The 26,500-nt window shown below is 32.8% G+C and overlaps 1 protein-coding gene across 1 annotated transcript; it reads left to right on the top strand.

Moving 5' to 3' along the window:
* Positions 1-5,485: 5,485 nt before the first annotated feature.
* Positions 5,486-6,919, top strand: LOC107856875 (probable aspartic proteinase GIP2). Its single transcript, XM_016701840.2, has one exon. It carries the CDS (start codon positions 5,517-5,519, stop codon positions 6,810-6,812), a length of 1,296 nt encoding a protein of 431 aa, XP_016557326.1. The 5' UTR covers positions 5,486-5,516; the 3' UTR covers positions 6,813-6,919.
* Positions 6,920-26,500: the final 19,581 nt, after the last annotated feature.

Raw genomic sequence — 26,500 nt, 5'->3', positions numbered from 1 at the left:
ATATATATATGTATATGTTTAGTTAACTTTTTTTTTTGAGTTTCTACTGAGGATTAAATAACTCTGATAGTATTTTGAAGAGGTATTTCGATAAATTTTTACAAGCTATTTTGGTCAACTTAACAGATATTTCACTTCTTTAATTACCTGTTTGATTAATATCAAATATTCTTATAAGTTAAGTATTTATAAAGTGAAATCATCAAAAAATCACAATATCTATTTATGAGTTTTGAAGCTTCTGAAAATCTCAATAGAGTGTTAAAATTTTCCATTATATGCTCTTCCTATTATGCTCATTTCTTTATTTGTAATTATAAAGCTTAAGGTGGCAGTGGATGTGAGTATTACTTTCTTTGACTATTGACAACAAAAAAATCAGAAATTGGCTAGTATATGTGGAAAAAGATAGCTAATTGAAAGGTGTAAAAAAAAAAATAAAGAAAGGAAAAAAGAAAAAACTGGGAGAATGAATAAAGAAAAAGCAATTACTCAAGGAAAGAATTTGGCTCTCAGTACCAGTGCAGGAAATGTAAAGCGATTTGAAAGCTAAAATGTTTGCTAGTAAAATTGTGTTGTATAATACAAGAAGGAAAATTCAGTCGGATCGCAATTATAGCGTTTGTGTTATTACATTATAGTGAATGTCTATAAAAATATTGATAAGATCTATCAAGATCTAGTTGATATCTATCAGGATTTGAAGTATCTGTCTTTTAGTCAGAAACTAGGAGTATTTTCCCCAATAAATGAAGGGGTTTTGTTCATTGTATCCTCATTCTGATGATTTCTCAACCATCAAGCAAAATAAAGAAGTTTCCCTCTTCTCTCTCTATTTATTTTTCTTGTTCTTGCTTTTATATTTCATAACGCTTCTTTTCTCTCTATTTATTTTTCTTGTTCTTACTTTTAGATTTCATAACACGTTATCAACACGAAACTCTCCCATTGAGTATGTTAGAGAGATCTGTCGGTAAGATTTGATTTTGTTAGTTGGTTGTGTTAGTTTGTGAAACCTCTTTGTTTGAGATGCCAAAAAATATTGTTAACGCTTCAAGGTAGGTATTGTTCTTTCATAGTTTTCCTTCTTGTGTGATATCTTGACATTATCATTAAGTGTAGTTAAGTCAAACAATTACTAGATTCATTCATGTGCATATAATATATTTGGATAAGTACTTTACGTGATAATTTTCACTTCTCTGTTTGTGTTCTATGTATATTGCAATTATATTTTATCATATATATAAGGTAGAGTTCATGTTGATTCCAATTATTTATAGCATTTGTATAGTTATTTGGCTACTGTTTGATTGAATTTTTCCATCTTCGACACACTGATTAACATTTAATATGAGGAATCTCATATATATTTTTGATATTGGAACAACATATGCATATCTTACTTAGCAACATGTGGATGTGATTGCATCATATACTAAGGTGATTTACATATATTTAAACTTGTGAAAATTTAGTTACTCCAAGTAAATGTAAGATTTGATATCATTAATATTAATGCTGGTAAGATGGTAAATTCAATAAATTCAAATTTCATCGTATAAAGGGTAAGATATCGGGTTAGAGTTCTGAAGCACCATGATGAAGATGTTCGGTTTAAGTTTCATCAATTGATGCCTAAGACACCTTTATATGGATAAAATATTGAGTTTGAATCTCAATGCAACATATTAATGATATTATGATGGTTAAGGCAAAAATAATAGTTATTTGATAAAAAGTCATGAAACTTGTTCATTGAATATGCTCCATTCCATGAAGTGATTGTGGTAGTAATATGTGATAAGTTTGAAAGATGACAATTTACTCCATTCTTAAAGTGAATATGGTTGCAATATATGATATATTTTGAAAGATATATATGCCTCGATGTGCTCCTGATGTAGCAATATCATGAAAGAGGTTATAAGCTATCAAAATTTAATAGGCTTAAGGTATGATTATATTTCATTCCTGGGGAATGAGAAGTTTATTAATGCAAAAGTGCACTTAATTGTGATGATATCACAATTCACCTCCGAAAAAGGCTGAATAATTGAGAAGAGTTATTTTAAAATCTACTTCTAAAGTATCAAATCTGAAATTTATTCATGTAATAGTAAATCTGAAATTTATTAAAGTAAAAGGTACATGTCATGGCAAACTTAGAGGTTGCTAGAATAAAAGTTCATCAAATTGACATGAACGATTGCGGCATCTCAAAGATATCCATACTGAGTATTTAACATATATTGAAGAATTAGGAAATTCTTCATTACTTTTAATGTTGCTTGTTCTCATGATAAGTTGGTTGGACCAACTAGTGTTGGGATTGGATCCCTTAAAATCTGAAAATTATAAAAGGTGAATATAGGCTCGTTCACCTATCATGTGATATGTTGAAAAGATGCATCGATAAGATGATCACATGTATATTTATTTTCAACCAGCAATTTGACATTCATAAAGTTATTTCCTCAATAAAATAGAGTTAAGAGCATAATTTTCAGATTGTGTAATTAAGACAATTCATCTTGATAATGTTAATTAAGTTGGTGTTAAATGTCTTCGATAAATAGTTGAATCATTGTTTATGAGAACAAAGCCACATGAGTTGGTATGAAGTATGATATATTGCATACAATAACACTTGTTTGCATTAGACCAAAATTATGATTAATACTTCTCTCTCAATTGGTTCAAGGTCAGGAATCAAATATTCTATCTATTAGTTTTGATATGTGGTAGACAATTAATAAATATACCATGATGCACAAAGATGGATTCCTTAAAAAGATTGAGGATGTATGTTAGTTTCCCTAACATAAGGGGGAGTTTATAAGCAGTTATGAAATATGTTAGGAACTATCATCAGATCCTCATTCGAAAGATAATTCAAGTCAAATGCCAAAAGCATCTCATATTAAGCTGCAAGTGCTCCTATTTTGTGAACTTAAAGGATAAAGTCTATGCATGTGTGAAGCGTGGTAGACCAATCGATTTCAAATAAACTAATTCTTGAAAAGGATAAAGAGAAAATAATTATAATAAGAAGGCAATGTGTGTTTGAAGAGCCTATGTCATAACACTTCATGAAACCTTATGAGAAGTTCAAGTACCTGAAAATAATGAAGTGATAAGATCTCAAAATGTTATGTCACATTGTGAATCAATACAAAATGATATATCATTAATATCTTTGATACAATATTAGCGCAACATTGTAAAATTTTACATTTATTTAAGTATACTGACGTAGAAACATTTATCAAGTAACATGAATGAATGCATCTTGATAAGCATAACACTTATTTGATTTGCAGTCCAGACACCTTAAGATGTCACACATATTGATATTGTCACTTGACAAAAATCCATATGAAAATTCCTAAAGGATTCAAAATGCTTGAAGCATATAAGTTTTCGGGAAACTTGTTTATTATCATTATAAGGGATAAATTGATGGTCTGAATATTGTTGAAACTCTTGGAGAATTTTCAAAAATAATTAATTATTTGCTGAAATGAGAAACATACCGAATTAGATTGGTCCTGAAGTACCATATCTTAGTCCAATTGGTGCACTAATGTATCTTGTAAATACTACAAGGCCTGATCTAACCTTTTCAGTCAATTTGTTAGCAAGGTATAGTTTTGCTCCTACTAGGAGACATCAGAATGAGATCAAACACATATTACGGTATCTAAAAGGGCTACTGATATGGGCTTATTTTTGCAGTCCTGATCTTGTTGATTATGTTGATGCTGGGGATTTATTTAACCCGCATAAATCGTGGTCTTAAACATGCAATATGTTTAAATGTGGGGATATTTTCATATCGTGGAGATATACAAAGCAGTCTGTCGTAGACACCTTATCGAATTATGTTGAGATAATAGCTATTCATGAAGCAAGTTGGGAATGTGTATGTTTAAGGTCCATGATACATCCCATTTGAGAAAAATGTGGTTTGAAATGTGAAAATGTACCCATAATTTATACAGAGATAATGGAGCATGCATAACACATTTTAATGGAGGATTCATAAAAGGAAATAGAATGAAGCACACTTCATCAAAGCTTTTCTACATACATGAGCTACAAAAAAAATGGTGATATTAACACGCAACAAATTCGTTCAAGTGACAATGTGGCTGATTTATTCACCAAGTCTCCTCCAATTGCAACTTTCAAGAAGATGGTGCACAAGATCGGGATGCAAAGGTTTAAGGATGATCTTATTAGGGGGAGTTAATATGCGTTGTACTTTTTTTCCCTTACGAGGTTTTGTCCCACTGAGTTTTCCTTGTAAGGTTTTTAATGAGGCAACCTATTGCATATTGTTAGAGATATGTACTCTTTTTTCTTCACTAAATTTTTTTTCCACTAAGTTTTTTCTTGTAAGATTTTAACGAGGCACATTATCTATCAATTAGACATTCAAGGGGGAGTGTTATAAATGTTTTTACATTATAGTAAACGTCTATCAATATATAGATAAGATCTATCAAGATCTAGTTGATATCTATCAAGATTTGAAGTATCTATCTTTTAGTCAGAAACTAGGAGTATTTTTCCTATAAATAAAGAAGTTTTTTTTATTGTATCCTTATTCTGATAATCTCTCAACCATCAAGAGAAATAAAGAAGTCTCCCTCTTCTCTCTCTATTTTTTTTCTTATTCTTACTTTTATATTTCATAACAGTTTGATCAAACTTTTAAAATTAGTTTATTTTAAAAATTATTTTTTCAAAAATGCTTTCCAAAATAAATTTTTTGATGGAACGTCATTGATGTGTGAGCAATAAATTTTAAAATCACTGTTGAAATAATAATTAGTGTTTGATCTATCATTTTAAAAGTGATTCTTCCTCAAAAGTGGGTTTGACAAAAAGCTATTTTTCTAGTTTCTAAAAACAAGTTTTGCTACTTCCTAAAAGCACTTATTTTTTTTTTTCAAAAGATAAACCAAATATCTAACTTTTTAAAAATAATCAAGCACTTTTTGAAAAAGAAAATAAATAAGAATGAAGAGTCAAAAACACTCCTAAACCATCATCTTTTTTAAGTTTCATACCTAAATCATTGAGGGGGTGAGAAACACACTTAAACTATCACTCATTAGTTTGAAAAGCACACCTCAAAATGAATAAAAATTAATTAAAAATATTTAAAAAGTAAAAAAGTAATGTTGTTAGCAAAAAAAATAAAAATATGTCATGGTTGCTAGAGCATGCTTGAATCAGAAAATTCCATTTTTAAAGGTAAGAATTAACGACTTTTATAATTTCAATTGTAACATCTTTGTGCCAAAGCAATTAGTACATAAACTATCATATCACGTTCCTTAGAAATTTGGACTGCTAGCTTTTTGCTTTTGCATGAAAATTGTGTCATACGTCCAAATTTACACCCCTCACTTTCACGTGCCCATTTTTAGGCGTTATTCAACAAATTCTCCTTTAAAAGAAATGCTTTCATTGTGAAAAAGAAACACAATTATATTCTCTCCACCATGAAAATTCCTCAGCTTCGGTTGTTTTTTCTTCTTTTTATTTGTTCAAACTCCATCGCCAAAAAATCTCTTAAGCGTTACAGTCTTCTTCTTCCAGTGTTCAAAGATGAAATTACAGGACAATATATAACTCAAATGTACCAAAGAACCCCTATTGTCCCTGTCAATTTAACCGTTGACCTCGGCGGACGATTTCTATGGATGGATTGTGATAATGGTTACATTAGTTCATCTTACAAACATGTTCCATGTGGTTCAAGACCATGCAAACTGTCAGGTTCACAAGGGTGTTATGGAGCTAGTTGTCCTGTTCCTCCTAGGCCAGGGTGCAACAACCACACATGTGCACACATTCCATATAACCCTATATACAGAACTAGCACTGATGGTGAACTTGCTGAAGATGTTATTGCTTTATGGTCCACTAATTATAATGGATCCATAATGGGCCATCTTTTAGCATCACCTAGTGGGGTGATGTTTAGTTGTTCTGATGATCTTATGTTACACAAATTAGCTTATGGGGTTAAGGGCATGGCTGGACTTGGAAGTGGTTACACTGGGCTTCCTTCACAAATAGCTAGAGCTTTTTATTTACCTCGAAAATTTGCCATTTGTTTGAGTGCTGATACTATATCAAATGGTGTAATTTTATTTGGTGAAGGACGACAATCTGCTTATGCATCTAATGAGGTACAAAGTTACACTCCTCTGCTTAAAAATCCTGTTAGTACTGCAGGGGCGTATTATCCTGGTGAGCCATCAGTTGAATATTTTATTGGAGTGGAGAAAATCTTAGTCAATGGGAAAATTGTACCGATTGATAGTAAGTTACTAGCTATTAACAAGACTACTGGAGTTGGAGGAACAAAGATTAGCACTGTTGTTCCTTATGGTACAATGGAGACATCAATCTACAAGGCGTTTAAGCACGAGTTTCTCAAAGCTATTGATGAAGATCCAATAGCAGAACCTATTAGGCCATTTGAGTTGTGCTTTAACATGTCGAATTTGGGGACTTCAACTGGCCTAATAATTCCTCAAGTTAGTCTTGTTTTGCAAGGGGATCGAAATAATACCAATTGGGATCTTTCGATGGACAATTTGATGGCGTCTCCTGTTGCTAGTAGCGGTTTGTTGTGTCTCGGATTTTTGGATGGTGGTGAAAATTCTCAAACATCCATTGTTCTTGGAGGCTTACAAATTGAAGAGAACCTGTTGGAATTTGATCTTGTGAAGAAAAGAATGGGATTTTACAAAAATCCAATGCTTAAGAGGTGTAATTTCCTTAGCTAAAATTGTTGTGATATTAGAAGACATTATGCGAAGGCCAGAGTGATGAAAAGTATGTTCACTTGTGTTTCTCAAAATTTAAGTTAATGCATTATCTTATGTTAGACCAATTATGTCTGTGTGTTACATACAGTTATCTTCTTGTTGATCACTTTAGTTTTTATTGACTGGAGGATACGATTATAGAGATTTAAAAACTCAGGTTTATGAGTGCAACTAAATACTTAACCAAGGTGTCTTGACAACCAAATTAACAAGTTTTTGTTGGGTCATGGGCCTTTGTTCCTTCATATGTGGATAAAATGAAGCCCAATTTATTGGACCAACCCACTTTGCCCATAGCCCAATTCTATGGGGCATATATATTAACCTTTTCAGGTTTTATTCACCATTTTTTTTCACAAAAATAAGATTTCAGCACACAAAAGGAGAGAAAGAGCAGATTTTCGTCCAAAACATTTCAGCCACAGCAGTCATCTTTAAACTGCGATTCTCGCTTCGTTTCTTGTCCGATTGAGCTAATTTTTGGACTGCATGTTCCTCTCATCTCGATCTTTGATTAGAAACTGGCAGAGCTTGATTTGGAGGTCTATAGCTCTTGTTTTTCAGTCCCGAACAGTAGCTGCGATTTTGGTGTTTGTATTCTGTTACTCTCTTGTTTTGTTGTTGTGGTGTATGTATTGTTGCTTGTTGTTTGGTACTTGTTTGGTGGCCATTTTGGAGGACAATATTGTAACTCTTTGCTGATTATAGTGGAGGTTTTGGTCCCGTGATTTTTACTCTTCACACTGAAGGATTTTCCACGTAAATCTTGTGTCTCGTGTGATTGCCTTTATTATTGTCTTGTTTCATTTGGCTGATTTGTTTGCTTTATATTACTCTATTTCACTTGAGTTTGTTTGTCCCCTCTTGGTTCAAGTTGAAAGCAAAAGTTTAGTCTTGGGTATTTTCCGCTGCTACCCTGTCGGGCTCTTTGATTGTGTGCCCGTCTTTCCTAACAAGTGGTATCAGAGCGTTGGTTGTTGTTGATTATCGATTTGAATGATGGAGAAAAATATGAGCAAGATGGTGTGTTTGAATGGTAGTAACTATCATACTTGGAAAAGGCAAGATGAAAGATCTTCTATTTGTCAAGAAAATGCATCTACCTGTGTTTGCGTCTACTAAACCTAAATCCATGAAAGATGAGGATTGGGAATTTGAGCACTTACAGGTTTGTATCTATATCAGACAACGGGTTGAATATAATGTTAGAAATCATATTGTGAATGAGACACATGCTAGAAGTTTGTGGGACAAGCTTGAAACACTTTATGCTTCGAAGACTGGCAATAACAAGTTGTTCCTGCTTAAGAAATTGATGAATATCAGGTATAAAGAGGGCAGTCCTATTTTTTATCATATTAATGATTTTCAAGGTGTCCTTGACCAGCTGTCCGGAATGGGTGTAAAGTTCGATGAAGAAATTCAGGGACTTTGGCTTCTTAATACTCTGCCTGACTCTTGGGAAACTCTTCGAGTTTCTTTGACTAATTCTGCTCTCGGTGGTATTATAACTATGGAATATATTAAGAGTGATATCTTGAATGAAGAGATAAGAAGAAGATCTAAGGCCTCATCTTCTTCATCTTCACACTCTGATGTTTTGATTACTGAAGAGAGGGGGAGAAATAGGTCCAGAGATTCAAATGATAGAGATAAAAGTAGAAGCAAGTCAAGGTCCAAATTCAAGAATGTTATATGTGACTATTGCAACAAAAAGGGACATATCATAAAATATTGTTACAAGCATAAGAGAGATATGAGACGGCAAAAGAAAGAAGGCGATAATAAAAATCGTGTTGCTGTTGTTGCCAATGATGATCTTCCTGTTGCTTGTGGTAAAAATGTCATTAATTTTGTTCGCGATGAGTCTAGCTGGTTTGTGGATTCTGGCGCTACTTCTCATGTTACGCTTAAGAAGAAATTATTTTCTTCTTATACTCCAGGTAATTTTAGGATGTTGAAAATGGGCAATAATGATGAAGTTAAAGTAATTGGCATTGGCACGGTTTGTTTGGAAAGTAACAATGGTTCCAAACTAGTTCTCAATAATGTCAAGCATGCTCCAGATGTTTGCCTGAATTTGATTTCTGTTAGAAGTCTTGATGATGAGGGTTATGTTAACACCCTTGGTGCTGGCCAGTGAAAGCTTACTAGAGGTTCCATGATTATGGCTCGAGGTGACAAGTTGTCTAACTTGTATGTATTTCAGGGCTTTACTTCTAAAAGCCTGATAAACTTGGTGGAGAATGATACTTCATCAGAGTTGTGGCATAGAAGGTTAAGTCATATGAGTGAGAAGGGTATTGATAGTTTGGCTAAGAAAAATTTGCTTTCTAGAGTAAAACAAGCAAATTTGAAGAAGTGTGTCACTACTTAGCCGGTAAACAGAAAAGTGTGTCACTTCTGATTTGTGCGGTCCTTTTAACGTAAGGTCTCATAGTGGTGCACTTTACTTTGTGACTTTTATTAATGATCATTCTCGTAAACTCTAGGTATTTCCTTTGAAGTCCAAGGATCAAGTACTTGATGTGTTCAAGAATTTTCAGGCCTTAGTTGAAAGACAGACAGGGAAGAAATTAAAATGCATCTATTCAGATAATGATGGTGAGTATATTGGTTCTTTTGATAGATATTGTTGAGAGCAGGGTATTCAGCATCAGAAAACTTCTCCAAAGACTCCTCAGTTGAATGGCTTAGTAGAAAGGATGGACAGAACACTAGTTGAGAGGGTTAGATGTATGCTTTCAGATACTAAGCTACCAGATTCCTTTTAGGCAGAAACACTTAATAGGGTTGTTTGTGTTATCAATTTATCTCCTACTGTTTCTTTGAATGGTGATGTCCCTGATAGAGTTTAGTCTGGTAAGAATATTTCTTATGATCATCTTAGAGTCTTTGGGTGTAAATCTTTTATGCATGTTCCTACGGATGAAAGGTTAAAGTTGGATGTTAAAAATAGACAGTGTATCTTCATAGGTTATGGTCAAGATGAATTTGCCTATTATTTCTATGATCCAGCTGAGAAGAACTTGTTAGAAGTCATGATGTTGTGTTCTTTGAAGACCAAACAATTGAGATTTTGACAAAGTTGAGAAGGTTGATTCTCAGAGTAGTGAGAGCCTAGTTGATGTTGATCCAGTTCCTTTGACTACTGCTCCTGAAGAAAATTTTCATGGTGATAAAAATCAAGTTGATAATAAAGATGATGATAATGTTCAGAATGACCAGCAAGAAGTTGTTGATACTCCAGTGCAAGTTGATATGATTGATCAGCAACAAGTTATTGATGCTCTAGAGATTTCTCTCAGATGATCTACAAGAGAGAGATACCTTTATCTCGTTATTCTCCCAGTGAGTATGTACTCTTGACTGACGGAAGAGAACCTGAGAGTCTTAATGAAGCCATGAAAGGTGAAAAAAAAGAAAAGTGGTTTGATGCTATGGAAGATGAAATTAAATCTTTGCAAGATAACCATACCTTTGATTTGGTTAAGCTGCCCAAAAGACAGAAAAACTTTAAAAAATAGGTGGGTTTTTTGGGTGAAGCATGAAGATGGTAATTCAATTCTACGGTACAGAGCTAAATTGGTTGTGAAGGGATTTAACCAGAAAAGGGAGTTGATTTTGATGAGTTATTTTCTCCGGTTGTGAAGATGTCATCCATTCATGTGGTTCTAGGCTTAGCTGCAAGTCTAGATTTAGAGGTTGAGCAAATGGATGTTGAAACTGCTTTTCTCCATGGTGACTTAGATGAAGAAATTTATATGGAGCAGCCCGAAGTTTTTGAAGTCAAGGAAAAAGAGAATTATGTTAGCAAATTGAAGAAGAGCTTGTATGGTTTGAAACAAGCTTCAGGAAGTTTGGTTCTTTTATGAGTGAGTAGGGCTTCAAGAAGACTACTTCAGACCATTGTGTTTTTGTGCAAAAATTCTCTGGTGGTGACTTTATTATTGTGTGGCTTTATGTTGATGACATGCTTGTTATTGGGCATAATACTTACAGGATTCAAAAGTTGAAGCAAGAGTTGAGTAAGTCTTTTTCTATGAAAGACTTAGGACCAGCAAAGCAGATTCTTGGCATGCAGATTGTCCGTGACAGAAAGGCCAAGAAGTTGTATTTATCACAACAGAAGTACATTCAGAAAGTACTTCGAAGGTTCAACATAGATAAGGCTAAGGTTGTCAGTACACCTTTAGCTATGCACTTTAAATTGAGCATGAAGCAGTGTCCTTCCAGTGATGATGAGAAGAAAAATATGAAGAAAGCTCCTTATGCTTCAATCATTGGTAGTTTGATGTATGCAATGGTTTGTACAAGATCGGATATTGCTCATGTTGTTAGTATTATTAGTCATTTTCTTTCTAATCTAGGAAGAGAACATTGGAATGCTGTAAAGTGGATTATAAGATGTCTTTGTGGCACTTCTAGTCTAAGTTTGTGTTTTGGTACAGGGAAGCCTATTCTTTGTGGTTATAGTGATTCAGACATGGCTGGTGATGTTGATACTCGCAAGTCTACTTCAGGGTATTTGGTTACTTTTACAGGGGGAGCTGTGTCTTGGCAACCTAGGTTGCAAAAATGTGTTGCTCTATCTACTACAGAAGCTGAGCTTATTGCTGCCGTTGAAGCTTTAAAGAATTGCTTTGGATGAAGAGATTCTTGAAGGAACTTGGTTGTGCTCAAGAGAGGTATGTGCTTTATTACGATTGTCAAAGTGCCATACATCTTGGCAAGAATTCTACATTTTATGGTCGGTCTAAACACATTGTGTGAGATTCATTGGATTCGGGATGTGTTGGATTCTAAATTGCTTGAACTTGACAAGATTCACACGGATGAAAATGGTTCCGACATGATGACTAAAGCTTTGCCAATAGGGAAGTTTGAAGAATGTTGGATGATTGTCGGGATGGCGATCTCCTTCACATAGTCGGGAGGGGGAGAATTGTTGGGTCATGGGCCTTTGTCCCTTCCTACGTGGATAAAATGAAGCCCAATTTATTGGGCCAACCCACTTTTCCCATAGCCCAATTCTATGGGGCATATATATTGACCTTTTCAGGTCTTATTCACCATTTTTCAGGTCTTATTTGTTTCACAAAAATAAGAGTTCCGCACACAAAAGGAGAGATAGAGCAGATTTTCGCCCAAAATATTTCAGCCACAGCAGTCATCTTTAAACTACGATTTCTGCTTCGTTTCTTGTCCGATTGAGTTGATTTTTGGACTGCGTGTTCCTCTCATATCGATCTTTGATTAGGAACTATCAGAGCTTGATTTGGTGGTCTGTAGATACTGTTTTTCAGTCCCGAATAGTAGCTACAATTTTGATATTTGTATTCCTTTACTCTCTTGTTTTGTTGTTGTGGTGTATGTATTGTTGCTTGTTGTTTGACACTTGTTTGGTGGCCATTTTGTAGGAAATTATTGTAACTCTTTGGTGATTATAGTGGAGGTTTTGGTCCCGTATTTTTTACTCTTTACCCTAAAGGGTTTTTCACGTAAATCTTGTGTCTCGTGTGATTGCCTTTATTATTGTCTTGTTTCATTTGGTTGATTTGTTTGCTGTATATTACTCTATTTTGCTTGGGTTTGTTTGTATCCTCTTGGTTCAAGTTGAAAGGGAAAGTTTAGTCTTGGGTATTTTCCGCTGCTATCCTGTCGGGCTCTTTGATTGTGTGCTCGTCTTTCCTAACAGTTTTAACTCCCAAGTCCAACAAAGGATGAAAAAAGCTTAGGAGAATCCCAAGGGCAAAGCTGATGACCAAACAAATTGTAGTTTGAAATTAAGGTTGAATTCAAATTGTATGACTGTCTCAACTGTGTAGGGTATGGAGGACTATAGTTATAGTCCAGATACTACTTAACCAATTGTGCAGTTAATTTAATAATTAGATGATAGTTAGATAATGTGTTAGTTAGTTAAATACACTGTATTAGTCGATTAGTCATTGTATTTCTTCTTCAAATCACTAAATTAGAGAAAGTTTACATAGTATTAGGGGGTAAGAGAATCAAACCGATCGATAAACCGAACTGATAAAACTGTTATTGGTTTATTGTTAATGGGTTAACATTTTTTAATGGTTTTATAAAAAAAAATTATTGGGTTGTTGGTTCGGCTTGGTTTTTTCTTATTGGGTTATTGGGTAAACCGATAACCCTATATATATATATATATATACTTATTATATATTTCTCTTTAATCTCTACTAACTAACAAACCTATTATTTCAATTATATAAACTATTAATTTCTCCTAAAAATATTTATTTCAAACTTAAATATTCTTGTAAATTAAAACAAATTATGTAGGATTTTTGTTTCCAACTGAGATTCGATTTTTTTCATGTTAGTTACTACTATTTCTATTTTATGAGTATTTTTTTATCGGTTGAACCGAAAATCGAACTATTAAGGACTAAAAACCAATAAACCGAAAACTGATAAAAAATATCTTATTGGTTTGGTTATTGGTTTAGCATATTTAAGAACCAAAAATCGATAAACCCAACCGATAATATGTAAAACTGAACAGAACCGAACCGACCGATGCACACCCCTACATGGTATAGTGCCATAATTAACTGAATTGAGAAAAAAATTCATGAATTTATACTGAAAAAATCAAGGAATTCAAGTATGATTGTGGTGTAAATTTCTATGGCCCACATAATTAATTTATTTGCTGGTTTAATAATAATTGAATAAGTTAAATCCTAAATCTGTATGGGGAAGTTGCCTAGTAGAATTAAATTACTGACTAATCTGTTAGTAGGATAATTACTGACTCCTAATAGGATAATTACTGTCTGTTGGTGAGATAACTGCTATTAGTGGGATAATTATTGTATCCACAAATCATGTTGATGGAATGCGAAAACATAACTATCTGCTCTTCATATTATAAAAGGGGTCCTCTCTCTGCCAAAAGAAGAATAAGCTCTATTATATTTTATTCTGAAAAGTAAGGTTAAGAGAGAGAAACAATACGTTCTACTCTTGGTGTGCTTTCGCTAAAACCATGAAGAATTCAGGTAAGTAATTCTTTACTGAATTACTGAATTTGCTTAATGTGAAAACCATTAAGTTCTATGTTCCTGAATGATTGGTAGGATTACATATTAGATTGCTTAGGTTATATAATTTGTTAATATGTTAACATGTGGTATCAGAGCCAGGTTTAAGAACTAATAATTTTTCATCACAATTAAAGTTTTCTATTAATTTTATGAACCTTAATTATGAAATTTAGGAATTTAAATTTATTACTTTTTAAAATTTTTGGATATGGAAAGACAATCTGTCAATTTTTCTTTTGACAACTATTCGAATAATTTATTAATTAATGCCCACTGTGTTCACTAGTTAATGTTCATTAGTTAATGCCCACTGTACAAATAATTTTGCTTTTTTAATGTTCATAGAACATATCACGTGTTGTGGTTATATTTTGATTGCTATTAGTTAATTAATTTTTACTGTTCTATTCTGGAAAATTCAGAATTCTGCATGCTATCTATGCAATTCTATGTAGCCATATTAAGTCGGAAAAAAAAATTCTTACTGGACAATTCGAATATTGTTCTTCTGAATATCATGTCTCTTAAAATAAAAGAAATTTGGTTCTTAAATTCTCTGTGATATAATAAATCTTACTATTTAGAGTACTTTGAGCTATTAAAGCAGTATAGTTTCTTTTAAAACTTAAAAGAAATAATTGTATAATTGAAATTGATTTAGATGAGATTCGTTAATCACCAAAGTGGTCGAATCTTGACGAATAATTAATTTCAGACTTACAATTAAACTAAAATTCAATTACTCATTATTTTTATGCTTATAATTGATATGACATATATAGGTAAATTGAAGTTTTTGGTTATAAAACATTTGTGGATCAGCCAAAGGTTGATTGTTTGTTCGTATGACCAATAAATATTAAAGAGATAATTTTGATGTATCGTTAGTTTTATTTATTTATTCAAAGATAATAAATATTATTCATTGATGCATTAAATATTATTGATTTTTGTTAAATATATGTTTAAGCATCATTATGTTTAAAGTTATATTTTGATGTTTCACCTAAAGGAGAACATAAATATACATTCAAGAAAAACAAGTTATTTCTGAATTAGATCATGTGTTTAAACTCGTAACTCAAAGTATTAACAAATGAGCATGTTCTACTTGCAGTGCTTGCCCTTTATTCGCACTCCGCCTCTGTTACGACTTTTAGTGGACTTAATTTTTCAGATTGGTGCGAACAGATCAGATTCCATCTTAGGGTTTTAGATATTGATGTTGCACTTTACTCTAAGAAGCCAACTGCTATTACTGAACCTACCAATGATGAATAAAAGTCTTATTATAAGCATTGGGATCGGTTTAACAGATTAGGCCTGCTGTTCATGCGAATGAATATTGCGGGCAACATTAAGACTACTCTTCCCAAAACTGAAAGTGCAAAAGAACTTCTGTAACTTATGGAAGAATCTTCCCAAACTGCTGATAAGTTTCTTGCTGGGACACTAATGGGTACTTTGGCCACCATGAAGTTTGATGGTTCACGTACTATGCATAAGCATGTCATTGAGATGACAAACATAGCAATAAGACTTAAGGAATGAAAGTGGAACAGAATTTCCATGTGCAGTTTATCATCAACTCATTACCGTTTGAATATGGTCCTTTCCAAATGAACTACAACACCATGAAAGACAAATGGAACGTGCATGAATTGCATGGTATGCTAGTTCAAGAGGAAACAATGCTGAAGAATCAATGAACTACTCCATTAATTTAAGGGACAATCGAAACAACTTAATGTTAATGAGTCCTCATCTCAAGTACATAAAAAAGGAAACAAGAATGAAAAAGTTTCATTTCTATGGAAAATCTAGACACTTTCAGAAAGATTGCCTGAAACGTAAGACATGATTTGAGAAGAAAGGTAAGCCTAGTGCTTTTACATGTCTCGAATCAAATTTAACTGAAACTCCTTATAATATTTAGTGGATTGACTCTGGTTGTACTATTCATATTTCTAATACTATGCAGGGATTCCTTATAATCCAAACCATAAACAAGAATGGAAGATATGTTTACATAGGGAATAGAGTGAAGGCTCCAGTTGAAGTTGTCGGGACATATCGTCTGATTCTCGATACTGGGCGTCACTTAGATTTAGTTGAAACTTTTTATGTTCCTTTTTTTTTTTGAGAAATTTAGCTTCTTTGTGTAAGTTAGATCAGACTGGATAATCCTTTAATTTCGGTAATGGATGTTTTAGTCTGTTTAAACATAATTATTTCATTAGTACTGGTACTCTTTATGATAACTTATACAAACTGAATCTTGATAATCTATTTTCCGAAACACCTTAACTCTGCTCATAATGTTAGAACTAAATGAAGTTTGGTGAATGAACAATCTACTTACTTGTGGCATAAACGTTTAGGTAACATATCTAAAGAAAGGCTGGAAAGATTAGTTAAGAATAAAATTCTTTCAGATTTAGATTTTACTGACCTTAATATTTGTGTAGATTGTATTAAAGGAAAACAAACAAAACACACAAAGAAAGGATCCACAAGAAGCACACAACTTTTTGAAATTATACACACTGATATATGTGGTCCTTTTGATATCACGTCTTTCAATAAAGAAAAATATTTTATCACTTTTATTGATGACTTTTCACGTTATGGATATATCTATTTGTTGCATGAAAAATCTCAAGCGATTAATGCCTTAGAGGTATTTGTTACTGAGGTTGAAAGACAACTAGATAGAAAGGTGAAAATAATCAGGTCTGATAGAGGTGGCGAATTTTATGGAAAATATGATGAAAGTAGACAACACCCAGGTTCATTTGCTAGATCTCTTGAAAAGCGTGGCATATATGCTCAATACACAATGTCTAGCACGCCATAAAAAATGGTGTGGTAGAAAGGCATAATCGTACACTAATGGATATGGATAGGGGTATGTTAAGTAATTCATCTTTACCTCCTTCATTATGGATGTATGTTTTAAGGACTGCTGTTTACCTGCTAAATAGGGTTCCTAGTAAAGCAATTCCAAAGACACGTTTTGAATTGTGGACAGGTAGGAAATCTATTTTAACGCACCTGCATGTTTAGGGTTACCCGGTAAAAGTTAGAGTATACAATCCACAAGAAAATAAACTGGATTCAAAAAAATTTAGTGGTTTCTTCATTGGTTATCTAGAAAAATCAAAGGAGTATAGATTTTACTGTCCTAATCATAATACGAGAATAGTTAAAATTGGAAATGCTAGGTTCATTGAGAATAGCGAAGTTAGTGGGAGTGAAGAACCATGTAATGTGGAAATTAAAGAAGTTAGGGTGCAAATTCCTCTACTCTGTACTTCTTTTAAATTTGTTGTTCCTGAACCTATTGTACAACAAAGTAATCAACAAGAACAATAAAATAATATTCCTACTAATCACAATGAAGCTAATTGATGAACCTGTAGTAGATGAACCACAAGAAGTAGCATCAAGAAGATGTCAAAGACAAAGAAGATCTGCTATTTCTGATGATTATTTGGTATATCTACATGAATCAGAAACTGACTTAGGAATTGATGATGATCCAGTTTTATTTTCACAAGCCATTGAAAGCAACAATTCTGATAAATAGATAAATGCTATGAAAGATGAGTTAAAATCTATGGAACAGAATAAAGTTTGGGACCTTGTTGAATTACCCAAAGGTTGCAAAAGAGTTGGGTGTTAATGGGTCTTTAAGACCAAATACGACTCAACTGGCAACATCAAACGTCAAAGGCCAGACTTGTTGCCAAAGGTTTCACTCAAAAGGATGGCATTGATTATAAAGAGACGTTTTCACCTGCTTCTAGAAAAGATTCCCTCAGAATTATAATGGCCTTAGTAGCTCATTATGACTTAGAGCTATATCAAATGAATGTGTAAACAACCTTTCTAAATGGAAATTTGGAGGAAGAAGTTTATATTAATCAACCTGAGGGGTTTTCTAATAAAGAAAAGGAACACATGGTGTGTAAACTTAAGAAGTCAATATATGGACTTAAGCAAGCTTTCCGATAATGGTATCTTAAGTTTAATGAAACGATTGTTACCTTTGGATTTAAAGAAAACACTGTTGATCGGTGTATATATCTGAAGGTCAGTAGGAGTAAGTTTATTATGTTAGTCTTATATGTTGATGACATCTTGCTAGCTACTAATGATCTTGGTTTGTTTCCTGATACCAAGAAATATCTCTCTAACAACTTTGAAATGAAAGATATGGGTGAGGAAGCCTATGTGATTGAAATAGAAATATTTCGAAATAGATCACAAGGATTTTTGAGATTGTCTCAAAAAATCTATATTAATAAAGTATTAGAGAGATTTAGAATGGAAAATGCTCATCAAGTCCCGTTCTAATTCAAAAAGGAGATAAGTTTAGTCTCAATCAATGTCCAAAGAATGACATGAAATGAAAGAAAATGAAAGATATTCCTTATGCATCAATAGTTGGGAGTCTTAGGTATGCCCAAACATGTACAAGACCAGACATCAGTTTTATTGTTAGAATGCTGGGCCGATATCAAAGTAATCCTGGAATGGATCACTGGAAGGCTGCAAAAAAAGTGTTGCGATACTTACAAGAAACGAAAGATCACATGCTCACTTATAGAAGATCTGATCATCTAGATGTGGTTGGATATTCATATTCAGATTATGCTGGTTGTGTGGATACAAGAAAATCTATATTTGGATATTTTTTTTGTTAGCTAGAGGAGCAATATCCTAGAAGAGTGCGAAGCAATCTGTTATAGTTGCATCCATTATGGAAGTTGAGTTTGTAGCATGCTTTGAGGTCATAGTCTAGGCTAATTGGCTTCAGAATTTTATTTCAGAACTTGGACTAGTCGACAATATAGCCAGGTCGTTGAAAATTTATTATGATAATACTGCCGTAGTTTTCTTCTCTAAAAATGATAAGTATTCAAAAGGTGCTAAGCATATGGAATTGAAATACTTTTCAGTTAAAGAAGAAGTCCAGAAACATAAAGTGTCAATTGAAAATATTAGCACCAAGCTTGTGATTGTTGTTCCTTAGACGAAAGGATTACCGCCCAAAACATTTGTTGAACATGTTGAAAGGATGGGTCTTATTGATAGCAATGACTAATTTTATGTAAAGACTTTATTATGTTTATGTAATTGACACTTTGAGGTCAAATTATATATGTTTCTGTTGTTACCTATTTTCTCTTGTATACGTAATATTATAAATGATGATGACAGGTTCTGACTTAGATAAAGGATTATAAGTATTATCTTTGGATCCATTATGTATTTGAAAGGTTATGTTAGGTAATAGACTAATATTGTAGTACATGGAAGCAATTATGTCAAGTAAAGTGACGTACAACTGCCATGACTCATTTTAGTTGATTTATTTAACGATGACAAATGATGTTGGATTTAACGTTAATTGTGCACATGATTGACATACATACTAAACCACTAAATTAACATTGTGTGTGCCAAGTGGGAGAATGTAAATTTCGATGGCCCACATAATTAATTTATTTGCTAGTTTAATAATAATTGAATAAGTTAAATCCTAAATCTGTATGGGGAAGTTACCTAGTAGGATTAAACTACTGACTAATCTGTTAGTAGGATAATTACTGACTCCTGTAGGATAATTACTATCTGTTAGTGGGATAACTGCTATTAGTGGGATAATTATTGTATCCACAAATTACATTGATGGAACATAAAAACATAATTGTCTGTTCTTCATATTATAAAAGGGGTCATGTCTCTGCCAAAAGAAGAATAAGCTCTATCATATTTTCTTCTAAAAAGTAAGGTTAAGAGAGAGAAGCAATATGTTCTGCTCTTAGTATGCTTCCGCTAAAACCATGGAGAATTCAGGTAAGTAATTCTTTACTGAATTACTGAATTTGTTTAATGTGAAAATCATTAAATTCTACGTTCCTAAATGATTGGTAGGATTTCATATTAGATTGCTTAGGTTATACAATCTGTTAATATGCTAACATGTGGAAGTAAATTTTTTTCTTTCTTTCTAATGGCGATTGGCAACAGTGTTACCAGCAATACAATCAGAGCTACCAGTGGTACAGTTTATGGAGTATGTAATTGATTACACTAGCAGGGATGGAGAACTCTCTGGAATTGAGCTACACGAGTTGCTCTTTTATGTCGAAACAAATTCGGTTTCGTTGATGGATTGGTTGCAAGAGTAACTATGAAGGTGAATTGAAGAAATAGTACTGGGATTGATAATGCCATTGTGGTATCCTGGCTGATAGGCAATGTGAGTCCAAATCTACAAAGTGGTATTTGTTTTGCCAAAAATGATATAGTTGAATTTGTTATGTTTTTAAGGACACACGGATCGATTTAATTCATTAATTAAACTTTTGGCAAGTGCATATATTAAATTATCATCTTAAATAATCTTTTTAGCCTCTAGAAATTGATATTTAGCACCAAATATCTAAAAACTACAAACTGGCCTTCAGGCAAGGTGACCCTTTGTCACCTACTTTATTTGTTATTAGAGATAAAATCTTGTCAAGATTATTATATAGTCTACCACAAGATGGATTTATTGCTTATTCTCTTGATAATGGTAACACAATGGTCAATTATCTCTTCTATGCAGACGATACCATTTTATTATCGTCGGCGGACCTATTATCTATTGGTTTAATGATGAACAAGCTTAAAGCTTATGAGAACATCTCTGGACAAAGAATCAACAAAATAAAATGTGGCATTTATGTGTCTGCTAACCTTACTGAAGATAATTTCAAAGAAATTGAGCTTATCTCTGTCTTTAATCACTTACAATTTCCTATGCAATATTTGGGTTAGCCGATATATCAAGGGAGGAAAAAGTTGTTTATTTCAACAATATGGTGGCCAAGTATGCTAATAGACTTCAAGGTTGGCAAGGAAAGCTTCTATCATTTGGAGGCAAGGTTGTCCTCATTAAGTTAGTTCTCCAAGCGATGCCTATTTATCTTTTAACCGTCTTATACCCTCCTAAGACCGTGATAACTCAAATTGAGAAAATCACAGCCAATTTTTTTTGGGACAAGTAAAAGGAAAAAAAAAGCATCACTGGACATCTTGGAAAGATTTGTGCTTTCCTACAATTGAGGGTGGAGCTGGTTTTAGAGCCCTCAATGATATGTGTAAAACGTTCTCTATGAAAGCTTGGTGGAATCGTAGGACTCAAAAGGATTTGCTCAAAGAGGTCCTAGAAGCCAAATATTGTAAGAGAATCCATCCTATAAGTAGAAAGTGGTCTTATGGCCAATCTCACAATTGGAGAAGAATGATTGATGCTAAGGACAAAGCCAAAGAGGTTATTCTTTGAAAAGTGGGTAAAGGGATGGTCTCATTCTGGTGGGACAACTGGACAGGCAAAGGTGCCATCGCTAAACTCACTAGGGTCAAAATACATCCAAAAATACCATGGTCCATCAATTTATTTCTAATGGATCATGGAATGTTTCAAAGTTGAGATCGATTCTGCCTCATCATCTGGTGGAGTCTATTAGGCGTATTGACATTCTACATGGAAAAGATGATAAGCCTATTTGGATCTCCGACACCAGTGGACAATTTTTCAGTTAATCGGCTTGGCACACAGTGAGGCAAAACAACATCAAATCCCTCACAACTACAATGATCTGGAAAAATAAACTTCCTTATAAAATTTTTTTCTTTATGTATAGAGTTATTTATAACAAACTTCCTACGGATGACAATGTTAAAAAACTTAAGATAAATTTATCCTCTATTTGTTGTTGTTGCAGGGATCACAACCAGGAAACTATTAACCATCTTTTTTTTTTATAGTCAGGTTGCAAAACAGGTGTGGTCATACTACGGAAACACATGTGGAATCAACATCAGATACGGCGATATTAGACAAGTGGTAATGTGTTGGTGGATGCAAAAATTTGAGAACAATGTCCAGAAAACGATCCTACAGTGTCTCCCAATTGTAGTATACTGGGAGTTGTGGAAAAGCAGATGCAAAACCAGGTTCGAAAACATGCATATGACTAGCAGACTCATCATTCAACAAATTAAACCTATAAATATATATATATCTTCTATTGACAACTACCTGGCATAAGCTCTTCTCCCTGCTAACTGGATTGACATATACAACACGATCGAAAGATTAGTACAAGCTACTAACAGCCGCCGAATGGTTACATGGAAAAAACCTATCCTTGGGTTCTTAAAGCTCAATACAGATGGTTGTTCTAAAGGCAATCCGGGAAGTTCCGGTGGAGGAGGGGTACTAAGAGACCACACAGGTTCTTGCATTTTTGCTTTTGCGGATTTATATGATCAAATTAGTAACAATATGGCTGAAATTAAAGTCATCCTACAAGGGATGAAGATGTGTCTTGAGAATAACTGCTTGAATATTGTTGTTGAGTCGGATTTTCAGTTGATTGTGAATTTTATTAACAACAAAACAAAGGCACCCTGGCAAGTAGCAGACATCATTGATCAGATTAACACCCTCTCCAAGTATGGAAATTTCAGTTTTGTTCATACTTTTAGAGAAGGAAATATAATTGCTGATCACTTGGCCAACATTGGCAAAGACTCAAAGAAGCTAATCATCTATCATGAGATGAACTCCTTGCCGGAGAAGATAAAGAGCATGGTGAGGCTTGATATGGAGGAAATTCCTTATTTCAAAATCACTGATAAGAAGAATCATTTTGTTATTAATGATTATAACAATTATTATGTATAGTAGTATTAGTATAACTACTCACCACCCAACCTCCTACTCTTATGAGAGGAAGATCCAGCATAACAACCTTAATTTTTGTGCTCAGATGTATCTAAGAATGAGTTCTCTCATTCTTCCTATTATCTTGGAGGCAAAGGTCTACATCCTCCTCAATGTACTTGATTTTTTGGAGAATATAAAGGTCGGGTAAATCCCTAACCCCCACCAACGGTGGTTCTAAGGAAAAAAAAGTGCCTATTTCATTTTTAAAATTGAAAATATAAGGCCTCTAGAGATCAATATTTTTTTAATAATAAAACAAAATCCCTTGAAAATACCGACTTATTTTTGCAGAAATCGACCTACAGAAATTGATTCTTTTTTAGGCAAAAAGTATAGAAATGCAAATCGGCCAACTTTTTTCAAGGAAAGGTCATAAAAAGTATAAATTAAAAAAATAAAGTTGGTTAAGAGCTTGAATCGGGTAGGTAGATTTATTTAATTCGGATCAAAGTTTAAAATTAGATCAATAATAAAATGTCATGTAAAATTTAAATAAAACTTTTGTTTTGGTTTTATCGTTAGTCAAGGGGCATTGGTAAGCCAGAAATGTAGCCAAATCAAAATAGGTGGGATGAAGAGTATATTTAAACCTTTTGCCTTTTTGACCATTTTCTATTTTTTAAATTGGATATTTTTGGTTTAAATGCCTGGTCATTTTCCTTAATTTCTCTAATTTTTACGAGAAAAAAATTACACATCATAGATAAAATAATTTCTTAATTACATAAATTAAGGTTTTAAAAAATTACCCAATATATTTATTTGTTAGTTATAAAGTTGTTTCTTTTGTGGGCCCCTATATACAAATATAATATGCAACATATATAACAAATAATATTCTCTCTCATTAATTAATTTTTCATAATCTCTCTCTTATCTAATTGGCTAATTCTGCGGCATTAACTTATGCACACTTCTTAAACATATCTAAAAAAAAAAATTCTTATCAGATCAGTCGATTTTTTATCTTCCCTTAAAAATTCGTTGTGGGTTTGCATTGAAATTTTTTGGAGTAATTTCTCATTCCTAAACATCCGCGTGGATATACATTGAGATTTTGCAGTAATCTTTAATTTTTTCGGGTATATAGATTTATTTTCTTTTGACTTTTTAGGTATTCTCTAAATGAGCAGCTAAGTTTCTTCAAATTTCATCTATTTTCGTAGAATAGAATGTATAATTTGAAAATCGAATTGTATATAGTGTCGATTTCACAGAATAAATCTTGATGAATTATTTTCATAATTGGGTATTTGATCCAAATTTAATGAATTTGGTAATTGTATATATGTGGTTTAATTATATTTAGTTGCGAAGATTTTTGTATGTGGGTATGCATTATATATTTTTTCCATTTGTATATTTTTATATACATAAATGTATTGGATGTATGTTTTTGATGTATATATGTAGATTTTTGTATAACTATATATATATATATATATATATATGTAAGTTTGTTTTGTGTTGGTACACATATGCATATGTATAATACTATACGTTTATACAATATATTGCTGATATGCATATGTATATATATTATACATTATACATAATTAGACAATTCTAATATGTTTGTATATACAATTGTGTATATATATATTTATTTAAAATTCAATTGTATAAAGTATGTTTGATTTTTATATGTTTGTAATAAAAAGGGGCCAATCATGGAAGGAGAATCACCAACAATTTTGTTATATAGGAGAATATTGAGGAAAATTGGAGATAATAATGAGCGTTAATTACTTTCTCTTTTCTTTTACATTAATATTAATTATATTATATAAATGAGTCCTAAGTACATTTGAACACTAACTAATCTATAATCTATAATTTATATCTATAATATATTAAAAGTGTGAAGACCCCTAGAAAAGTGAATTAAACCTTTTGCCCTTCATTAAAAGACTCCGCTTTAGACAAAATCATCTTTTCACTATTTTTTTTTTAATATTTTAGAGTTGAAAATTAATTAAATATATTTATGATAAAACTTTCATTGTTTGAATTCATTTAAATTTAGTCCTTAAACCTTTCCTTATTTGAATTATATACCATAAAACTACGTAATATACCATATTTGTAAGGAAAAAAGAAAGCAACATCACGTTAGGAGTTCCTTTAACTTAAAATTATAATTAATTAACTATTTAATAAAATTTCAAAACAACCAAGTCACGTTATAATTGTAAGACAATAAAGTCATGTTAGCAAAGTCATATAACTATCAAATAAAATTGTCACTATATTTTAAGTTATTTTATTATTACACAGGGCAAATCAGCTAAAATTTTGATAATCAGAATTTTCCATAAACTATTATATTAAAAGTGTGAAGGGTCTTAGAAATGTTGTTTGAACTTTTAGCTCTTCACTAAAAGTTTTTGCTTTAGACAAAATCATTTTTTCACTCTTTTTTTCTATTTGAGAGTTGAAAAATAATTAAATATATTTATGATAAAATCTTTTCTTATTAGAATCATTAGAATTAATGAAATCTTTCCTTATTAGATGTCATCAAAATTAAATAAATTGAAAAATAATTAAATATATTTATGGTAAAACCGTTCCTTATTAAAAGTCCTCAGAATTAATGAAACCTTTTCTTATTAAAAATTATCAAAATTAGGGAAGAAGTCATCAGAATAAATAATAATTTAAACTCAATGTACTATTCACAAAGAGTGATGCTCATTAATAGGTTCCATAATTTTAGCCACATAATAACTAACTCCTATTAAAATGGAAGATTTCTTTAACAAAAATATAAAAAAAAGTTTTTTCCTTATTTTAAGTTTTTTTCCTTGACTAATATATGCTAACGTGGGGAGCTGATGACTTTTCTATAATCTTTAATTGTCTGAGTGAGAAAGACCCCCTCAACACTCTCCCCATGTCCTCACCAGAAATAACCTTCACTCTGGCTAACCCCACTACTCCACCAGAACCCCCAGATTTAAACACCCAAATGGTGATAGACCCCCTCCCCCCTAAGCGTGTACTCTTCATTGAGATTGTTAAAGGTTCATTATCCCCTCCCTCTCAATTCGATCCCCTATCTGTTGAATCCCTCAATGGTGAGAATCTGCAGGACACGAGTGAAGCAATTCACCTGTCTCAGGATGATAAACAACGCCTGTATATGCCGCAGAAGTTCTCAATTATTATCAAATTAGTGGGAAAAAACTCAACCATATCTACCTAAAGAAGAAATTAACAGATCTGTAGAAACTGCAGACTGATTTCTCTCTCATAGATTGGGATTTGAATTCTTCATAGTCAAATTCACTGATGAAGAATAGCAAAGAAAAATTATTCGCGAGGGACCGTGGTTAGTAGCTGGAGCATACCTGTCAATTAGATTTTTGAAACCGAATTTAATCTCCAAAGATTCCTAGATCAAAACCACGACCATTTGGGTTCGATTTCCCCAACTTCCCGCAGATTTTTATGACTCCATACTGCTGCAGAGGGTTGGGCAGAAAATTGGTCGGCTTCTAAAGATAGACTCTTGCACCTCCGCCACTCTTCGAGGAAGGTACGCTCAGATTTATGTCAAAGTACCAATGGATACTTCACTAAAATCCTCAGTCACGATCGGCACTCACAAACAGCAACTTCACTATGAGGGTGAAGGATTTCAATGTAAAGGTTGCGGTAAATTGGGACACACTAAGGAACGTTGTACAATTCAAGACGTGAGTATCCCTGATAAAATTCAATCCCCAGTTCTAGGTAAGTCTCCAATCGAGAAATGAAACACGGTGTCC

This window comes from Capsicum annuum, chromosome 1, assembly GCF_002878395.1.
Source record: "Capsicum annuum cultivar UCD-10X-F1 chromosome 1, UCD10Xv1.1, whole genome shotgun sequence".
Taxonomy (NCBI): Eukaryota; Viridiplantae; Streptophyta; class Magnoliopsida; order Solanales; family Solanaceae; genus Capsicum; species Capsicum annuum.
This window is presented reverse-complemented; position numbering and strand designations above follow the sequence as displayed.

What these genes read in the sequence shown, in the direction of transcription:
- LOC107856875 (XM_016701840.2), top strand. Translation starts at nt 5,517, where the DNA reads ATGAAAATTCCTCAGCTTCGGTTGTTTTTTCTTCTTTTTATTTGTTCA.